At 39.4% G+C, this 17912-nt stretch overlaps 1 protein-coding gene across 1 annotated transcript in view; it reads right to left on the bottom strand.

Annotated features, from left to right (window-relative positions):
- The window catches only part of LOC121640319 (DNA ligase 1-like), a 43185-nt gene that overhangs the window by 21196 nt on the left and 4077 nt on the right, over nt 1-17912 (bottom strand). Inside the window, exon 4 of the mRNA XM_041986029.1 lies at nt 1022-1105. Coding sequence (XP_041841963.1) covers nt 1022-1093 — 72 coding nt within the window. The 5' untranslated portion in view covers nt 1094-1105. The remainder of the gene's footprint in view (nt 1-1021; nt 1106-17912) is intronic.

Here is a 17912-nt window from a genome sequence, read left to right as displayed (position 1 = left end):
AGAAGGTCTCATAGCGCTACTTTAAATGTTTAACTCTGTCAATGTTGGTGGTTCAATCCCTGCTTCAACTGAACCCCACAATAAAACAAAAGACTAAAAACACACACACACACACACACACACACACACACACACACACACACACACACACACATATATATGTGTGTGTGTGACTGGCTGAATGTTGCTCTTTAAGTGTTCCACAGACTAAAAGGTTTTAATAAATCTGATCCATTTACTGGTTTAATTAAAAAATCCATCTTAACTGTTTCTGATAGAAAAGTTGGTACTAAAGAAAGAATCTATGCAGAACACTGAAAGGGAAACAGGAATCATGTAAAGGTCTTTCTGTTGTTTGTTGTCTGAACTGTGTGTTCTGTGTTTTTCATGTAGATTAATGAGCTTCGTCTCAGCCACACATCAGAGAAGAGCAGAGAAAGAAGAAATAAAGAAGAATTTGCATCAGCAGACAAACCTCCTTCTTCCTGGATGACAGCTCTCTCTGAATCGTCTCTTTCTCACATGAAAACTCAAACGAAATTTAGTTTTAAGTTATTGACATATATTCTATAAAACCTTTTAACTTTAGGATGTTGGTTTCACTTCAGTATTTCAGTGTCTCGTCTCTATTATATGTTTTACTTTGGTTTGATCGAGACGAGAAAAATCATCAAACCTGATATTTCTTCCTGGTCTGATTATTTAAATCTTTCTCTGATTTTTCTCACCGTTGCGTCTTTGGCTTGAATACGTTCTCTGACTTTAATTCCTATTTCATTATCATGTTTAGAGATACAAAACATCTCACTGACACCCAACATTAGTAAAACAAAAACAGACAGACAGTTATAACGTTGTTCTAGAGTTCTGTCAGTTTAATTATTCTCCACATTTAGAAGAATCTCGTGTTTAATCTACCAGAAACATATTATTCCTCTGAGACCTCGCAGAAGTTACGTCCTGTAATCTGATATTTTCTAAATTCTACGTAAATAATTTCATGGATTAGAAAAGAACTAACCTCTGTTTTCATGTTATCCAGGTCAAGTTGCAGCTGCTGTTTCTCCTCTTTGAGTTTCTGGCTTTCAGACATTAATTTGGTCACCTGAGAGGAAGAAAAGACAAAGAGAGAACAATAAAAATCAAGAATAAAGGAATAAAGGAGGAAATAAAGCACTCTGTGCTCTAACATGTACAGATTTCATTTCTCAATTACTAATAAAGAAAACAGTATAATCTTGTACAGTTTGTTGGTGTGTTTCAGAAATGTGGTTGTATAAGCCAACAGGTCCTTACATATGTCTGCTTTTAACATCAACAATAAAAGAGAGGAAGCACTCCATGCTCCACTAAGTAAAGATCATGGTATCCATGAACAACCAGAGAGGAACAAACTGTCAATCAACCAAGATAACCATGCTGTACAATATGACGCTATGGAATAAAACTAATGTGCTGGAGGGAATGCTGGGAAGTAAAACATGCCAACCACCAGGAGGCAGTAACATCAGGATGACATCTGGAACTCTGGCTGGAACTTTTAACGGGGTTGTTTCAGTCTGAGCCGACAAAGAAAATCCAGAGGGAGAATAAAAATATGATGAACAATGTAAAATCCTTCCATGAACGCAGCTAAAGAAAGCCAGGCTGTATCAGTAAAGCCTCGCTTGAACTGACACCATCTCTAAATTAAGGCTCAAGTCGTTCCACTAACATATTTCAGCTGCATCTACATAGCCTGGCGGTAGGTCCTGAGGAACGTAGGAAGCCCCGATGGGTGGATGGTGGAAAAGAGGAGCTGGCAGAAAAAGGGAGCAAGTCAAGAGCTGTTATTTTCTCAGCAGCTGAACAAAGAATGCTGATGGAGATCAGTGACGTGTTGTGAGGTTCGTGGCTGGTGAGGCACTGACTCCTCTGGAGTCAGATATACAATTGTAAGAACCAAAAAAAGCATCTTATGTTATGTTACCAACAACCAGTGCAGAGTCAGTTGGTGGACTCCTGGATCATTTCAATCTGAAAGTCTTGAATGTAATGGATGCTGTTGCTCTGATAAGAATCAAGAGCACTTTGAGCAAACAGAAAACACCATGGAGAAACACCACTGTGGTTACCAGCCTAAAAAGAGAATGCAGAAAAACTGAGCGGAAATGGTGGAAAAATAAACTTCAAATTCACTATGAGCTTTACAAACAAAGCCTGCGTAACTATAACAATGAGCTGTGCAAGGCCAGAGAGCTGCATTTATCTGAAATGATTAACAGGAATGTTAACAATTCTTGCACTCTGTTTACTATAATTGAAAAACTTACTAATCCTTCTATACAGATAAGCCCAGAGGTCCTTTCCACTGAGAAATTCAATCAATCAATTTTTTTAGCCAAAAACTTAAAACGATTACGCAAAATTGAGACTATTGAGAAAGTTATATTTCACCAGCTTCATGACTTTTTAAATGAAAGTGGAAATCTTGATAAATTTCAGTCCGGCTTCCGACCTCATCACAGCACTGAAACAGCTCTGGTCAAAGTGTTAAATGACATTAGGTTGAATACGGATTCTGGTCAAGTATCAGTCCTGGTCCTGCTGGATCTCAGTGCTGTGTTTGATACTGTAGATCACAGAATCCTGTTGCACAGGCTGGAAAACTGGGTTGGACTTTCTGGAGCGGTCCTTAACTGGTTCAGGTCCTATTTAGAAGGCCGGAGTTATTTTGTTACGATTGGAGTCCCCCAGGGGTCAGTCCTTGGACCTCTTCTGTTCAACTTGTATATGCTCCCTTTGGATCAAATATTACAGAACTATAGCATTAATTATCACAGTTATGCAGATGATACACAACTTTACGTGACTCTGTCACCAGATGACTGCAGTCCAATAGACTTATTGTGTCAGTGTTTGGAGCAAATAAACACCTGGATGAGGGAGAATTTCCTACAATTAAATGAAGACAAAACTGAGATTATTCTGTTTGGTAGCAAAGAGAAGAGGGTCAGCATTGGCAAACACCTGGAGACTCGGGCTCTTAAAATCACTGACCAAGTTCGTAACCTTGGAGTATTGATAGACTCAGATTTGACTTACAGCAGCCACATCAAAGCTGTCACTAAGAAGCTTTTTACCAGCTCAGAAACATCAACAGAATTAAAAGTTTAGTCTCCCAGAAAGACCAAGAGAAACTCATCCATGCATTCATCTCCAGTAGGCTGGATTGCTGTAATGGTCTTTTAACAGGACTTCTTAAAAAGAGCATTAAACATCTGCAGCTCATCCAGAACGCTGCTGTTAGAGTTTTAACCAGGACTAAGAGATCTGAACACATCACACCAGTTTTTAAACCGTTACACTGGCTTCCAGTCAGTCACAGAATAGATTTTAAAACCCTTCTGATTGTTTACAAATCCCAGAATGGTTTAGACCCAGAATACATCTGTGATATGTTCAGAGAATATAAACCTAGCAGAGCTCTTAGATCCAAAGACTCTGGTCAACTAGTCCAGACCAGAGTCCAGACTAAACATGGGTTTTTTTTTAAACTAAACATTTTTTTTAACTTATCTTGCTTTTAATCATTTTAATGTAATTTTTTATTTTATTGTGATTATGTGTTGATGCCTTTTACGATTTCTAAATATCTGTTCTGCCTTTGCTTTATGTAAAGCACTTTGAATTGTACTGTATATGAAATGTGCTGTACAAATAAACTGCCTTGCCTTATTTTACTATTCATCCAACCACATGCAACTACTGTATGCTCCCCTTGAGGTGAGCCAGAGTACTGCCCGTCTCATTGGGTGACTTTTTTCTGCACTTTATTGTTCGATCAGCAGAAATAATTCTCTCAGAATTACACAGACTGTAGAAAGTCATGGTGTATAACAAATATTTCTGTAACGATCATATTGGCGATATGCTGAGGAACAGAAATGTGCATCACGCAACCCATTTTGTATTGGATCACAGGCACAGCTCGCCCCTGTTTCACCCGGGATTTCTGCCCTGGATTTGATCGGGAAATACTCAAATTGAACGATTTTTGTGTAGAGTCATACTGAAAATCCATTTTTAACACAGATCATTGGAAAATATTAATATTTATTTTATGTACTTTTTTTCCTTTTTATCATGACAGCTAAACACTGCCTCACCTGCCCCTCCAGACCGCAAGTACTGATGGAGATGTATGAGGATTTTAAATGTGTCACCCCCAGAAAAGATGATACAGCCGTGATCAATAAAGCGAGGGAAGTGGCAAACAACTGCTGACAGACTAAATGTGTAAGTTATACAAGTTTCATACCATTGTCAATTGTTACATGTTGATTTCACAGTCCTGGTTTATATCTGGTCTCCTCTTGTGTTATAAATCTGTTTACATAAAGCAGCTGAATTGTCCCTGTATAAGATGTACCAGCCCTGCTCAGTTCATTAATAACCCAATAATCAATAAGCATCATCCTACTTTGTGAATATATTATCACCAATATGAACTTTAGAGAAATATTTATAATGAAGAGAAAAGATTAAGTGTCACCACAGAGCTTCAGTCTATACACCTAAAAACCACCAACCAGACCAGAAATCTGGGTGTATTGATGGACTCAGACCTTAACTTTGAAAAATACATTAATGGAATCACAAAATCAGCCTAATATCACCTTAAAAACATATCACGAGTAAAAGATCTCAGCAGGACCTGGAAAAACTAGTCCATGTATTCATCTTTAGTTGGCTTGATTATTGTAACAGTGTTTTTACAGGTTCTACCTAAAAAAATCAATTAGACACCTGCAGCTTATTCAGAACTCTGCTGCTCGAGTCCTCACTAAGACCAAGAAAGTGGACCACATCAGTCCAGCTCTGAGGTCTTTACACTGGCTGCCTGTTTATCAGAGGATAGACTTTAAAGTTCTGCTGCTGGTCTATAAAGCTCTGAATGGTTCAGGACAAAAATACATCAGTGACCTCTTGACCCAGTATGAACCTGCCAGAACCCTCAGGTCATCTGGATCCAGTTTCTTATCAGTTCCCAGAGTCAGAACCAGACATGGAGAAGCTGCATTCAGCTTCTATGCTCCACATGTCTGGAACAAACTCCCAGAAAGCTTCAGATCAGCTGAAACACTCAATTTATTTAAATCAAGGTTGAAGACCCACCGCTTCTCTGCTGCATGGAACTAGTTTTTATTTTAGTCCAGATCTGCATCTGGTTCTTTTAAGCTGAAATCATGTTTTAATACTGTGTTTCCCCACACTGGAACTTCATTTCTTGCATTTTATCTATTTTAATGTAGCTTTTTCTTTCTGTTTTTTTAATCATTGTTAATTTGATTTCTTTTAATCTTTGTTTTTTAATGCACTTGTATTGCTTTCTGCACCCTGCTGTAATGTTTTATGTAAAACACTTTGAATTGTTTTGTACATGAAGCAACAGAAGCAATCTGTCTGTTATTGTGCACTATTACATCTCAACAAAAGCAATCTTACCAGCCAAAGCGTACCTGCAGCAGGTAGAAATAAAGCACATAAATAATAATAAAGAACATATTTCAGAGTGTTTGGTAGCCTTTAATAAAATGTGTTTGTTCAAAACGTGTTGAGCTGTAAATACGTTGCACTGTAGCTACTAAGACGTAAGAGAGCACTGCTACGGGTGGGGGTCCTCCCCCTAAAAACCCATGGGGCTGGTGGCCTGAATGTGTGTTGAATTAAGTGTGTGCCCTCTGCAGGGTTATTAATAAAAGACAAAGCCATGGTAACCAAAAATGAACTCTGTTTCTATCTATATCTTTCTCCATCTATCTCTTTACTTTAGCTTTCTCTTTCTCTCCCTCTCTCTTTAAATGCCCTAGACCTGTATGGACGGGGCTCAGTTTTACTGTTAGCCAACCAGAGGTATGGAGGTCGGGTGTTCATGAAATTGGGGAGGGGGGTTAAAAAGTTATTAATTACTTTAAATAAATACCATGTTCTTTTTCTTTTAATGTTATTTTCAGTACTTGTAAAGTTGCATTTCTTTAGTTACATTGGCACTGACAGATTTATTGATTATTCAAGACAGTCAAAGTAGTGATATGGTAACACGTGTTTTGTTTTGTTGTTTGTTTTTTGTTGTTGTTACTTTTATACCAGAATGACTGGTAGGAGGGCAGCATTCTAACAGGTGGAACTTTCTTTTGGGAGTCTGTATCAGACCTTTGAGACACAACTAAGCTAAGCTTGAACGTTCTGGTGCATAAGTTACCATGGTTACTCACCGGGCATTCAAATAAGCCATGTTGATGGAACTGAACCCTTTCTTAAATAAGCCAGACTTATCAAGATAAGCCCGGCTTTTCCTTAATCCAGCTTTGTGGAATATCCCCCCGGAGGGTCTGGATAACAAAGCTGTGTATCCAGGAAGTTAGCTTCTCATTAACAGGAGATCAAAGAGTGGAGTGTGATAAGATGCCTTCAGCCTGAGTTTAACAAGGGCAAGCTTAGTGTGTTAGCAGTGTGTGTGTGTGTGTGTGTGTGTGTGTGTGTGTGTGTGTGTGTGTGTGTGGATACATGTCTGTTACTGAGGTGATAAAAAGAAACAACAAACCTCTTCCTTTGCAGACTCCACCTCCTTTTGTAATTCCTCCATTCTCTGCTGCTTCTTTGATCTCTGTGAGAGATGAGATGATGGAAAAGAGATTAAACAAGATGAAGAACAGTTTTATGAAGACAGTAAACAGTTTTCAGGATGTAGATGATAAATGAAAATTTTGTAGCTGTTAAAGTTTTAAATTAAACACATCTGTGGTTTAGGTAACCATTTCCTTTGAGGACTGTGGGATGGGAGATTGGTGGGATGAGGACCTAAGGCAGAGTTTCTCAGGTGTCATTAGAGGAATAATGAAGCAGAGTAAAAATATCAGAGATTTTTCAAGATATGTGAACAAAACATTGGTTTTTAACAGTTGCATAATATTAAATTCTAATTTTATTTTATAAATATAATATATGCTCATCTGGAATAAATTATTGACGGAATAAAATGCTGTCCTACTGCTTCTGATAAAAAAAAAGAAGAAACACACTAGAAGCACCTCCCATCCATAAAAAAAACAAAAAAAAAAACAAGCATTAATCTTAAAGTGGTCAATCATTTTGAACTGAGATAAAAGCTTCTTACATGGTTGAATGTTTCATCTCTTGAGTCAGATGGATTATTCATGAGAATTTCTCCTTCTTGGACACTTTCTGCCATCTCAATCTGGTTCTTTCCTACGGCTGCATTTCCTTCTGGGTACAATTAAAACACAGTCACAATTAAAAGTACATTCATTAACATCTTGAAGAATTACCACTGCTTTAAAGATATAGCCTATAGATTTAAGTTTAAAATTTGATTTAAAATAGGATATTGAGACTAAGCTAAATTTAATCTAATAATTCTTATTAAAGGTCTTGACTTAATGTGACATTTAAACAACATGGAGACATATATGTGACATACTGGTGACATTTTGTCTCCGTCTCCACATAAAAACGCCTCCTGCTAAAACAAACAGGAGGCAAACAGCCAAAGTGACGGCCAAACCAGTGATGATGGGAACAGCTGAACTGGTTGAGACCCTGAAGAAATCATCTGAAAACATACAAAACAGAATTATGTTATTTCAGTGGAATACAGTTTTACTCATTTGTGCTTATTGTAGTGAAAATGACTTGGACCTGGAACATGTACGTGTCCCTCTCTGGGACGGTTGATATTTTCCTGTGTGACTCTGCAGGTGAAGTTGCTTCTCTTCTCCACAGTCACTGTGCTGGTGACGGTGTACAGACCATCAGGACCTTGGTTTATCTCTGTAGATCCAGAGAGCAGGTTTCCCTCGCCGTCCAGCCAGAACACCTCGGGTTTCGGATACCAGCCTGCAGACTCGCACAGGAACACCAGTCCTCTGCTGTCTCTGTCGATTCCAGCTACACTGATAACAGGTGAGGAGGCGACATCTGATGCTAACAAAGAAATGGAAGATTTGAAAATGACGCGGTTAATCCTGCTGAAGTTATTTTAAAGATAATGAAACTTGTATATTAAATGTGAACTCACCAACAATTAGTTGGACAAACGACTGCTTATTCAGCAGTGGAATAAAACATTTGTACGTTCCCTCATCAGATATCCTCACTTTGGAGAGTTTCAGGGAAACGTTTCCGTGTTTCTGCTCATCAATAAACATCGAAGTTCTTCCCTCAAACAGTTTATGCTTTTTGTCCACAAGTTCCTGACCACTGCGCTGCACATGAACAAATCTGGGGTCCAGATCAAGTCTGGACCACACCAACGTAAGGCCAGAGACATCTTTGGCAGGCTCCAGGAGACATGGCAGGATCACATCATCACCAAAAGTTGCTTCTACTGGCTGACCTGGAAATCACAACTCTGGGTTAATATTACAAAAAAAAAAAAAAAAAAAAAATACACTATCGTTCAAAAGTTTGGGGTCACTTCCCTATTGAATCCCATGGCAAAGTGACCCCAAACTTTTGAACAGTAGTGTCTGTATATATATATTAATAGTATATGTATATATATATAGAATATCCTGGTGTCCGTTTTACAATAGAAAGGTACGGTTTTCTATTTTAACACCATGAACTTTAACTAGAAAGGTGGTGTTGTACTTTAGTACTCATGTCTGCAGAGCAGCAATAAGTATAGTAATAAAAACACACTTTTATGACCTACACTGACATTTTATTTGATTATAATTCACCTGTACAAACTTGGGTTTGTTGGAGAAGAAAAAAAATCCCAACCAGAGATTTTAGATGAGAAGAAAAGGACAGTTCATTTCTCTGGTGATGCATCACGGAGCTCTGAAAATGAAATGAGTCAAACGTTGGTTAAAAAAAAAAAAAAAAAAAATTCAAACAGGCTTTAAACATAAAGGCCATCAGTTTATAACCATAACATTTATGATACAGTCTGTCTTGTCTTTTCCTTGGTTTTCTCAGTCAACTAATCACAAGTTTGGATTTAATCCAGTCTTGTAATCATCACCAGTTAACATAAATTACACTATGCATGCTTTGCTATGTTAACTCTTCCACGAACAGTAATATTTTACATCTCTGTTGCTAAATATGTTGCTTGAGGCGCTTGTCAACCCATGGAAGGCTATCGGACCTGATGGTGTCCCAGGACAGGTGCTGAGGGACTGTGCTGACCAGCGGGCTGGAGTTTTTACTAAGATCTTCAACCAGTCCCTGTCTCAGTCCATTGTCCCACCCTGCCTAGTCCTTCATCATTGTCCCCCTGCCTAAGAAGCAACACATCTCCAGCCTCAATGACTACTGAGCAGCTGAGTGGGTGATGTAGAGAGAACAACCTGCTCATAAAAATATCAAAGACCAAGGAGCTAATCATAAACTTTAGGAGGAAAAAAATTGGCATTCCACCACATTTCATCAGTGGGGAGTGTGTGGAGAGGGTGGAGGACTTCTGCTTTTTGGGATTCCATTTCGAGGAGGACCTAACCTGGACTGTGAACACCTGTGAGCTACTGAAGAAGGCCCTGCAGAGACTGCACTTCCTGAGGACGCTCAGGAAGAATAACATCACCCAGAAGCTGCTGGTTTTCTTCTACAGATCCACTACGGAGAGCATCTTGGTGTACTGCATGTGTGTGTGGTACACCAGCTGCATGCGTGTGTGGTACACCAGCTGCATGAGTGTGTGGTACACCAGCTGCGTGTGTGTGTGGTACACCAGCTGCGTGTGTGTGTGGTACACCAGCTGCACGGTGGCTGAGAGGACGTCACTTCAAAGGGTCATAAACACAGCTCAAAATATCATGAGCTGCACTTGCAGGGCTTTGTAATGTTGTTGCGCTAGTTGCAATGACAAATAAAGATCTATTTTTCTATTCTATTGTTCTATTATTATTCTATGTAAGATGGTTTTTAGTTTCAGTTTCTCTCCCGTAATGACAATAAAGACTCCTCTTAGAAATCGTTTGGTTGAAAATCATCATCTTTCCTGTTTAAATGTTGAATCAAAGTGAATTTTAGTGACACGGCTTGGTCTTTAAACATTGTTATTCCTGGTAGATTTATTTTACATTACAAGAAAGACAAATACCACATACCTGTCAATCGATCCAGTCGCCTCACCGTCTGACTGAGGTCTGTAAATCATTGGCCGTTTAATGAGCTGCTCCATGGACTTTCCACACCACAGTAATCACAGTTCTTTGTCTCTTTTTTTACATTTAAATCTGTAAATATTTACATATTTAAGCTTGTATGGACGTTAAAGGAATGAAACTAACACTGACAAGTTCAAATATAAAAAAAAATGGCAGCTTTGCTAAAGCAAACATTTTTCCCTTTGAGGTAAATGTTTTTCTGTGTCCCTGTCCAATAAAAACTTAAAACAGAGTTCTTATTATATTATTACATGGTATAGTGTTTTAGCATGAAGGAACACTCCTGTTCTATAGAAATCTGGGAAATCTGGAAACTTGGATTAGCTTTTCAGTTATCTCCTCATGGACCTCTGCAGCAGTGCAATGAATACCCTTCACCGTTTGTTTAATTAACTTCCCATTAAAGCATACCGTTAATTTGATCTGGATGATCTCTCACGGTGGAGGCGCTTACCCATATCACTCATGGGGAGGGTTGCCACAGTTAAAATGATGGTTCTATCTAAAGTAAACTACCTGTTTTCAATGATACCCACTAAACCATCCTCCAGTTGGTTTAAGTCACTGGACTCACATATATCTAAATTTTTATGGAAAAATAAGCCATCATGTATCAGTCTAAAAACTTTACAACAGACTAAAGATAGAGGCGGATTGGAGCTACCCGACTTTAATCATGTTTTCTTAGCTAACAAGATGCAGTATATCTCCAAATGGCTTAAACCTAGCAGTCTGGATGAAACATGGTTAGATGTAGAGCAAGCATTGTGTGAGGATGTGTTTATCTCTGATCTGCCATTCATCAGCTCAACCATCAAAACACATAAGTGTTTTAAAAGCATCAATATCTGTTCCTCTTTAGTGGCTTGGTGGGATTTTCTAAAAATAACCAAATCCTCACTTTTTCCATGTAAGTTTACACCCCTCTGGAACAACCCTGACATCCTGCAAAACAAAAAGCTTATCAATTTTACTCAATGGAAAAATAAAGGAATAAAACAGTTAGAACATATAATAGAAAATGGAAACTTCTTATCATTTAATATTCTCACTTCACAATATGGAATCAGTAGCAAAACATTTTTAGAATATCGCCAGCTTAAATCTATTATATGTAAAAAATATACCATTAATCAATTAAACTTACAGCTACCTATTAGGGTGGCAGAATTCATGAATCTCAATGCCCCAAAGCTATTATCAAAAACATATAGACTATTATCTAAACTAGAAGACTCAATCTGTCTTCCAACTTCAAAATGGGAGGGTGACTTATCCAGTAACTTTAATAAAGATAAATGGTCACAAATATGTTTAAACACCTTTAAAATGACTAAAAATTCAAATATGCAACTAATACAATTCAAAATTCTGCATAGAACTCATTATACAGGACAAAGGATGTTCAGGATGGGTCTGTCACAATCAAACATCTGCACACACTGCAATGAAAACACACCAGTTAACTACCTCCATGCCTTGTGGTCCTGCACACCTGTCCGCAGGTTCTGGCTTCAGGTATGTGTGGACATGTCAACATGGTTTAAATGTAATATTCCTACAATCCCCGCACTATGTCTACTAGGTGACTTGGGTGACATTAATATGGCAATTAACTCTGCACACATGATACGCACAGCATTATGCATCGCAAAGAAAACTATCCTTGTGAACTGGAAAAACAAAAATAATCTGTGTATTCAGCAGTTTAGGAATCTCTTAGTTGACCACATCAGTAATGAGACAATGTCTGCCTCCTTAAAGAACTATTCGGCTGAATCTCATTCCTTCTGGTCCCCTGTGCTTAGTTCCATCACTTAGTGTAGGTGGAGGACTGTGACCTCGTTGCTATGGGGGTTTGAGAAATGGCCGGGAGTGACTGGTGGTTGCGGGTTCTTTGTGGTTGCCCGTGATGCGGGACAGGGGCTGCTCTGCGGTGGGGGTGGCTCTGAGTCTGTCCCCGTCGGGGGCTGTGGGGGCCAGCGGTTGGAGTCGCCTCGTGGCGGGGGGTGAGGCCACTGGTGGTGCCTGGGTTGGTGGGCGTTGGTCCTGAGCCGGGTGGCCCGGCTATTCTGGGGCGGGCTGGGCGGGGGTCCTGGGCTCTGGTGCCTGGGGGTGGTCCTCCTCCCTCCGGGGTGGTGGGCTCCGTATGTGCCTGGGGTCTGGGCCTGCCCGGATGTGCTGCCATGGTGTGGGTTGGTGCATGCCCTGGTGTCTGGTTGACACCGTGGGACCCAGGGTATGGCCCGGGGGCAGGGGGGGTGTAGGGGGTTTGAAGGAGGGCTGAATGGGATTCGGGGGATTATAGGGGGAGGTGCTGGGGTGTGAGACAGGGATGCTTGTATGTTGTGTATGTGTCTATACTGTGGATGTTTGTGTGATTGGGGCGGTATGTTTGGGGGGGGTTGCCCCGGGACCTGGTCCCGGGATGGCTGCGCTGGTGGGCTGCTGGCTCTATGGGGGTTGGGGCCCGCTGTCCGCTGGTCCGCCTGGGGTGTCCCCCATGGGGCATGGTGGGAGGGTTGGGTGTGGCGTGATTGTGTGGTGGTGAGCGATTGTGGGTGCGGCACGGGGGAGGGTGTGAGTGTGGGGTTATATGGGATGCAGGTTGAAGTAGATGGGGAGTGGGGGGAGGGGGCCGATAGCACCCTGGTTCCCGGGGTGTGCGGCTGGAACATCGGGGTGTGTGCTGGCCTACGCCGGGTGGCTGTCTGGGGGGGCCTGGTCCTCCTGGGCATGTTGCGGGCCCTCTGCCTTTGGGGGGTGGGGCGGCCGCCTCTGGGCTCCTGGGGCCCTGGGCCCTTCGCTTGGGCTGCACTGGGTGGGCCGGTCCCTGGCGGGGCCGGCGGCTGCTGATCTTGGCCCACTGGGGCCTGTGTCCCGGGACCGTGGGGGGCTCTTGCTGGGGCTCTCCTCTGCCGCCCTTCGGGTGGGGCTGGAGTTGTCTTTGTGGTGGGGTGGCATGGGCTGGTGCTCCGGGTCTGCTGCTGATGGCCCGGCCCAGGCCCTGGTCTGCCTCTGGCCTCCGTGGAGGCGAGGTCGCATTTGCATGATCTCACTCACCACTCTTCATCACTGATCACTCCTTGTTTCTCATGCTCTGCATGCTGACACAGTCACTGAGTTGTCTAGTGGGTCTTTAATATTAAGCGATAATTATTAAAAAAAGAAAGGGGAGGAAAAAAAGAAAAAAAAAAAAAATTTGTATTTTTCCTGTGAGTTAGTATCTGGTCGCTGTTATGTCTTTTTGATTTGATTTGGTTATTATTTAAAAACTCTTAATGACTGGCAGCCCTGTTTTTTTTTTTTTTTTGTTTTTGTTTGTTTTTTTTTTTTTTGTTTTTTTTCTGTGTGTGTGTTTCTGCTTTTGTAAAAGTTGTAGGCAATTTTCTGGTGTGTTCATGTACAGGTGTAACAGTTTGTTGTCTGGTGATGGTGTGGATTGAAGGGTCGTTTTCCTTCTGTCTGTGATCTTTTTGTCTCCTTTCTTCTTTCCCTCTTGCTCTTTTTTTGCTATTTTCCATCTTTTTCTGTCCCCTCCGGTCAGGTCCAGCAAGATTACATAGATTCCGTGATTCAAAGTAAATAAATAAATAAATTAATCACATTATCAAGAGGAGCCTTACCCATAGGCCTCCCCTTGGCAGAGCAAATTTGTTCTGCACGATACAGCAACCAGATTATCATTTTGCTGCTATGATGCTGGCCAGGACAAGTTAAAAAAAAAAAAAAAAAAAAAAAAAAAAATATTGATCTGGATGTTACCCTCTGCAGCTACTTTCTCCTACATTAATTCACACCTCTGTTTAAACAGAATACTTCAGAGGCATGGAGTCACCCACAACCTCACCCACCACCCCCCTCTCTCAAGGTACAGGCACTTTTTTAGCTTGTTTTGCATGTTATTCCAGTTCATGAGAGAGAGGATTTGAAATCTCAGATGACATACCAAACTGAATTTTACAGAAGCTGGTAGCTGCTGGGCTCCCATGATCTGATGACACCATTTTCTTGTGATAACGGAATAACTTATCTATAATAATACACAAATATACACAAATTAGAAGTCAAAACTACTTGTAGGAATACAAAACTTTAAGCAAAATGCTGGAAGCTTATTTTGGTTATCTAAAAGATGTATTTGAATTTGAGATTTATTTTTTCATAAATGCCAATTCAAAAGGGGATAAGTATCCATTTTCTAAGGAGATTTGGTTTCAGACTATATATATATATATATATATAACAAGAGAGACGATGCAGGGGCAGAAAAGCCGATCAGCTGATCACCAACAGAGGAAGGAGGAGAGGAGGCTGTGGTGAAACATCTTAATCTGATGAAAATAAAGCAGGTCAGAGTAAATATGTCTCAATTTCCTTTCCTCAGGTCATCACAATGCTTTATAAGACCAAAGCAAATATACATGTTTAACATACAGAGATGAACCTCATCATAACGTGAATATTTCCCAACATGTGAGGACCTGTGTGGAAGTAATTTTACTGCATATGATAATCACTCATATTTACTCTTATAATAAACACGTACAATCATTGTTCTTTATCCATTTATTACAATTATTCATTTATTACATTACATTATATACTTTTCCTTTATTACGTTACATTTTCATAACGTGTGTTTTCCTTTTACAGAACATTGAAGTTATTGCCTTTCTGCTGGGTCATGGTGCAGGCTTGTATCAGGTCAGGCTGACCAAACTCTTCCAGGCCTTGGAAATGTGGCTGGTGGTTACACCTGCTAGATAGAAACAGTTGTTTAGAAATACCAGCCTGTTTGTGTGTGAATCCTTTCTGGGAACTGGAAGACAGTGGTGCCATCCAGTCTCTCCCCACTCGCTTTATCAGTTTCTGTGGTTGGCCTTCAGCTAGAGTTGGGTTGAATAAAACTGTTTTTCTTTGATGCAGCAAGTCAGAGTTCTCTGCTGACTTCTCTGAGTCGGACGACAACTCTCAACTTGCAAGTAATTCTGTATTCTATACTTCTGTAATAAAACTTTATATACTTTACTCATACCAGACTGTTTGTATTTTTTTTCTGTTAATATTTTTTCTTTTAATATTCAGTTAAGAGACAGGTGTGTGTGTTTATGTATGTAAGAGAGAGTGTGTAAAGCCCTTTGTTCTACTCTTGTATTAAAAGTTCTTTGTAAATTAAATAGGATTTATGTAGATTTTAGCATATTGAATGTTATTTGAGCCTGTAGAACATCATTGTGTGCAGCTGTTTAAGTCATTTAAACCAAATAAATGTGGATTAGAAATCAAGTAAAGTTTATAGGTTTATAGAAGATTAAATATTATATATGGAATCAGTAGGATGCAGGATATAAATTACATTTGTTTTTATTTTTCTTTCAGAAAATAGCAAGATGCATTCTCTATACTATATATATATATATATATATATATGTAAGAACGTCTAAATCAGAACATGCTGGGTTTCCCTTTAATGAATGAACTCTTTGTTCAGATGTTTCTACTGTTTTCCTCGTCTGGTTGCTTCTCTTATTTTGTTTGAACCAGCAGGAGAAGCTGCAGTGTACCAGCAGTTACCAGGTAAACATGCGTCCTGTAAATATTAAAAAAGAAAAAAATAAATGTATAAATAATTTACATTAATAGACAAACCTTCTCGTTCTAGTTCTTCAGATTTCTCTCAGATTCCTCTTTTTCTTTCTTCTCCTGCTGGAGCTGCATCATCTGAGAGAGAAGAATAATAAACCAAACTAAAAGTGGAACTGTGTCAATTTTATCATCTGTAGCTTTTCATGGATTTAAAATGGACAGAAGAGAAAAAACTAACCTCTGTTTTTATGTTAACCAGCTCATCTTCCAGCTGCTGCTTCTCCGCTTTGAGATTCTTGTTTGCAGAAAATAGTTCCTCTAACTATAAGGAGAGAAGATTAAGAGAGAAACTTCCATATCTTGTCTTTTAACATCAACAATAAAAGGAAGCACTCCATGCTCCACTAAGTAGATCATGTTCAGTGTTTAACCTCACTTGTATTCTCTCTATCAGTGACGTGGTATCCATGAACAACCAGAGAGGAACAAACTGTCAATCAACCAAGATAACCATGCTGTACAATATGACGCTATGGAATAAAACTAATGTGCTGGAGGGAATGCTGGGAAGTAAAACACGCCAACCACCAGGAGGCAGTAACATCAGGATGACATCTGGAACTCTGGCTGGAACTTTTAACGGGGTTGTTTCAGTCTGAGCCAGCAGAGAAAATCCAGAGGGAAAATACAAATATGATCAACAGTGTAAATTCCTGCAGGGTCTGGATAACAAAGCTGTGTATCCAGGAAGTTAGCTTCTCATTAACAGGAGGTCAAAGAGTGGAGTGTGACTACAGTGCTGGTTTAGTGTGTTAGCCGTGTGTGTGTGTGTGTCTGTGTGTGTGTGTGTGTGTGTGTGTGTGTGTGTCTGAGGATACATGTCTGTTACTGGGGTGATGATAATAAACAACAGACAAACCTCTTTCTTTGAAGACTCCACCTCCTTTTCTATTTCCTCATGTCTCTGCTGCTTCTTTGATCTCTGTGAGCGATGAGATGATGGAAAAGAGATTAAACAAGATGAGGAACAGTTTTATGAAGACAGTAAACACTTTTCAGGATGTAGATGATAAATGGAAATGGATATATATTACTGTAATAATACTGCGACTACTTACTCTGGAAAACCAGGAGGACCTGGCACCAACATGTTTCTCCAACTAGGTGTGGAAATAATTCAGTATTTATTACAATTTAAAAGTGACGGTAGAACACAAACACTTACAGGAATTTCTATTATTATTCTAATCTGTTTTTTTTTTTCATGAGTAAATTTAAGTGGACAAATAAGTTTCTGACTAAATTACACACACACAAAAAAAAACTATTAAAATATTTCCATTACTTTAATATTTAAAAATTAATGTCATCATTTTTATAAAGTTAAACCACATTCGTTTTATCATCCTCATATTTAGTAAAATAGTGAATAACCCTACAAACCCATTGTAATGTGTAAACATCAAGTAAAACTGAAAGAAAAACTTAATTAATAAAGCACAAAAGAGTAAAAACTGCTGTTATACTCTTGTTTTCAACTGGAATCTCATGAAAACATGAAATCTGTCATTTTTTGGCTTGTTCGAGTAAAAACTTGCTTAAAAATAATATTCAAAGTAAGATGTGAAATATCTCCTGCTGCCTGTAGGGGCGCTAGTTTCACCTATGAGCTGGATTTACTGATAATAACAAAGTATGTATAAGACCACATGGACTGGGATGCATGTTTACTTTACACAAATAACTTATTTTTTTTACAGAAAGTATTCACAACGCTTCTTTTTTTCCATATTGTGTTATAAAACAGTCTTTTTTCAAAATGAAATAAATTAATTTTATTTCCCAGAAGTCTACACAAAATAACTCGTAATGAGAGCTTGCACTAAGATTTTATTTAAAATGTTTGCAAATTTATTAAAAGTAAAATACTAAGCTATCACATTGCACAATACTTTGTTGATGCACCTTTGACAGCAAATACAGCCTCAAGTCTTTTTGAATATGAAGCCACAAACTTGGCACATGTATCTGTGGGCAGTTTTGCAGCACCTCTCAAGCTACGTCAGGTTAGGTGGGAAGCGTTGGTGCGCAGCCATTATCAGATCTCTCCAGAGATGTTCAATCAGATTCAACTCTGGGCTC

This window comes from Melanotaenia boesemani, chromosome 5 (assembly GCF_017639745.1).
Source record: "Melanotaenia boesemani isolate fMelBoe1 chromosome 5, fMelBoe1.pri, whole genome shotgun sequence".
NCBI lineage: Eukaryota > Metazoa > Chordata > Actinopteri > Atheriniformes > Melanotaeniidae > Melanotaenia > Melanotaenia boesemani.
The sequence above is the reverse complement of the archived record's forward strand: the minus strand, read 5'-3'. Positions and strand labels throughout refer to the sequence as shown.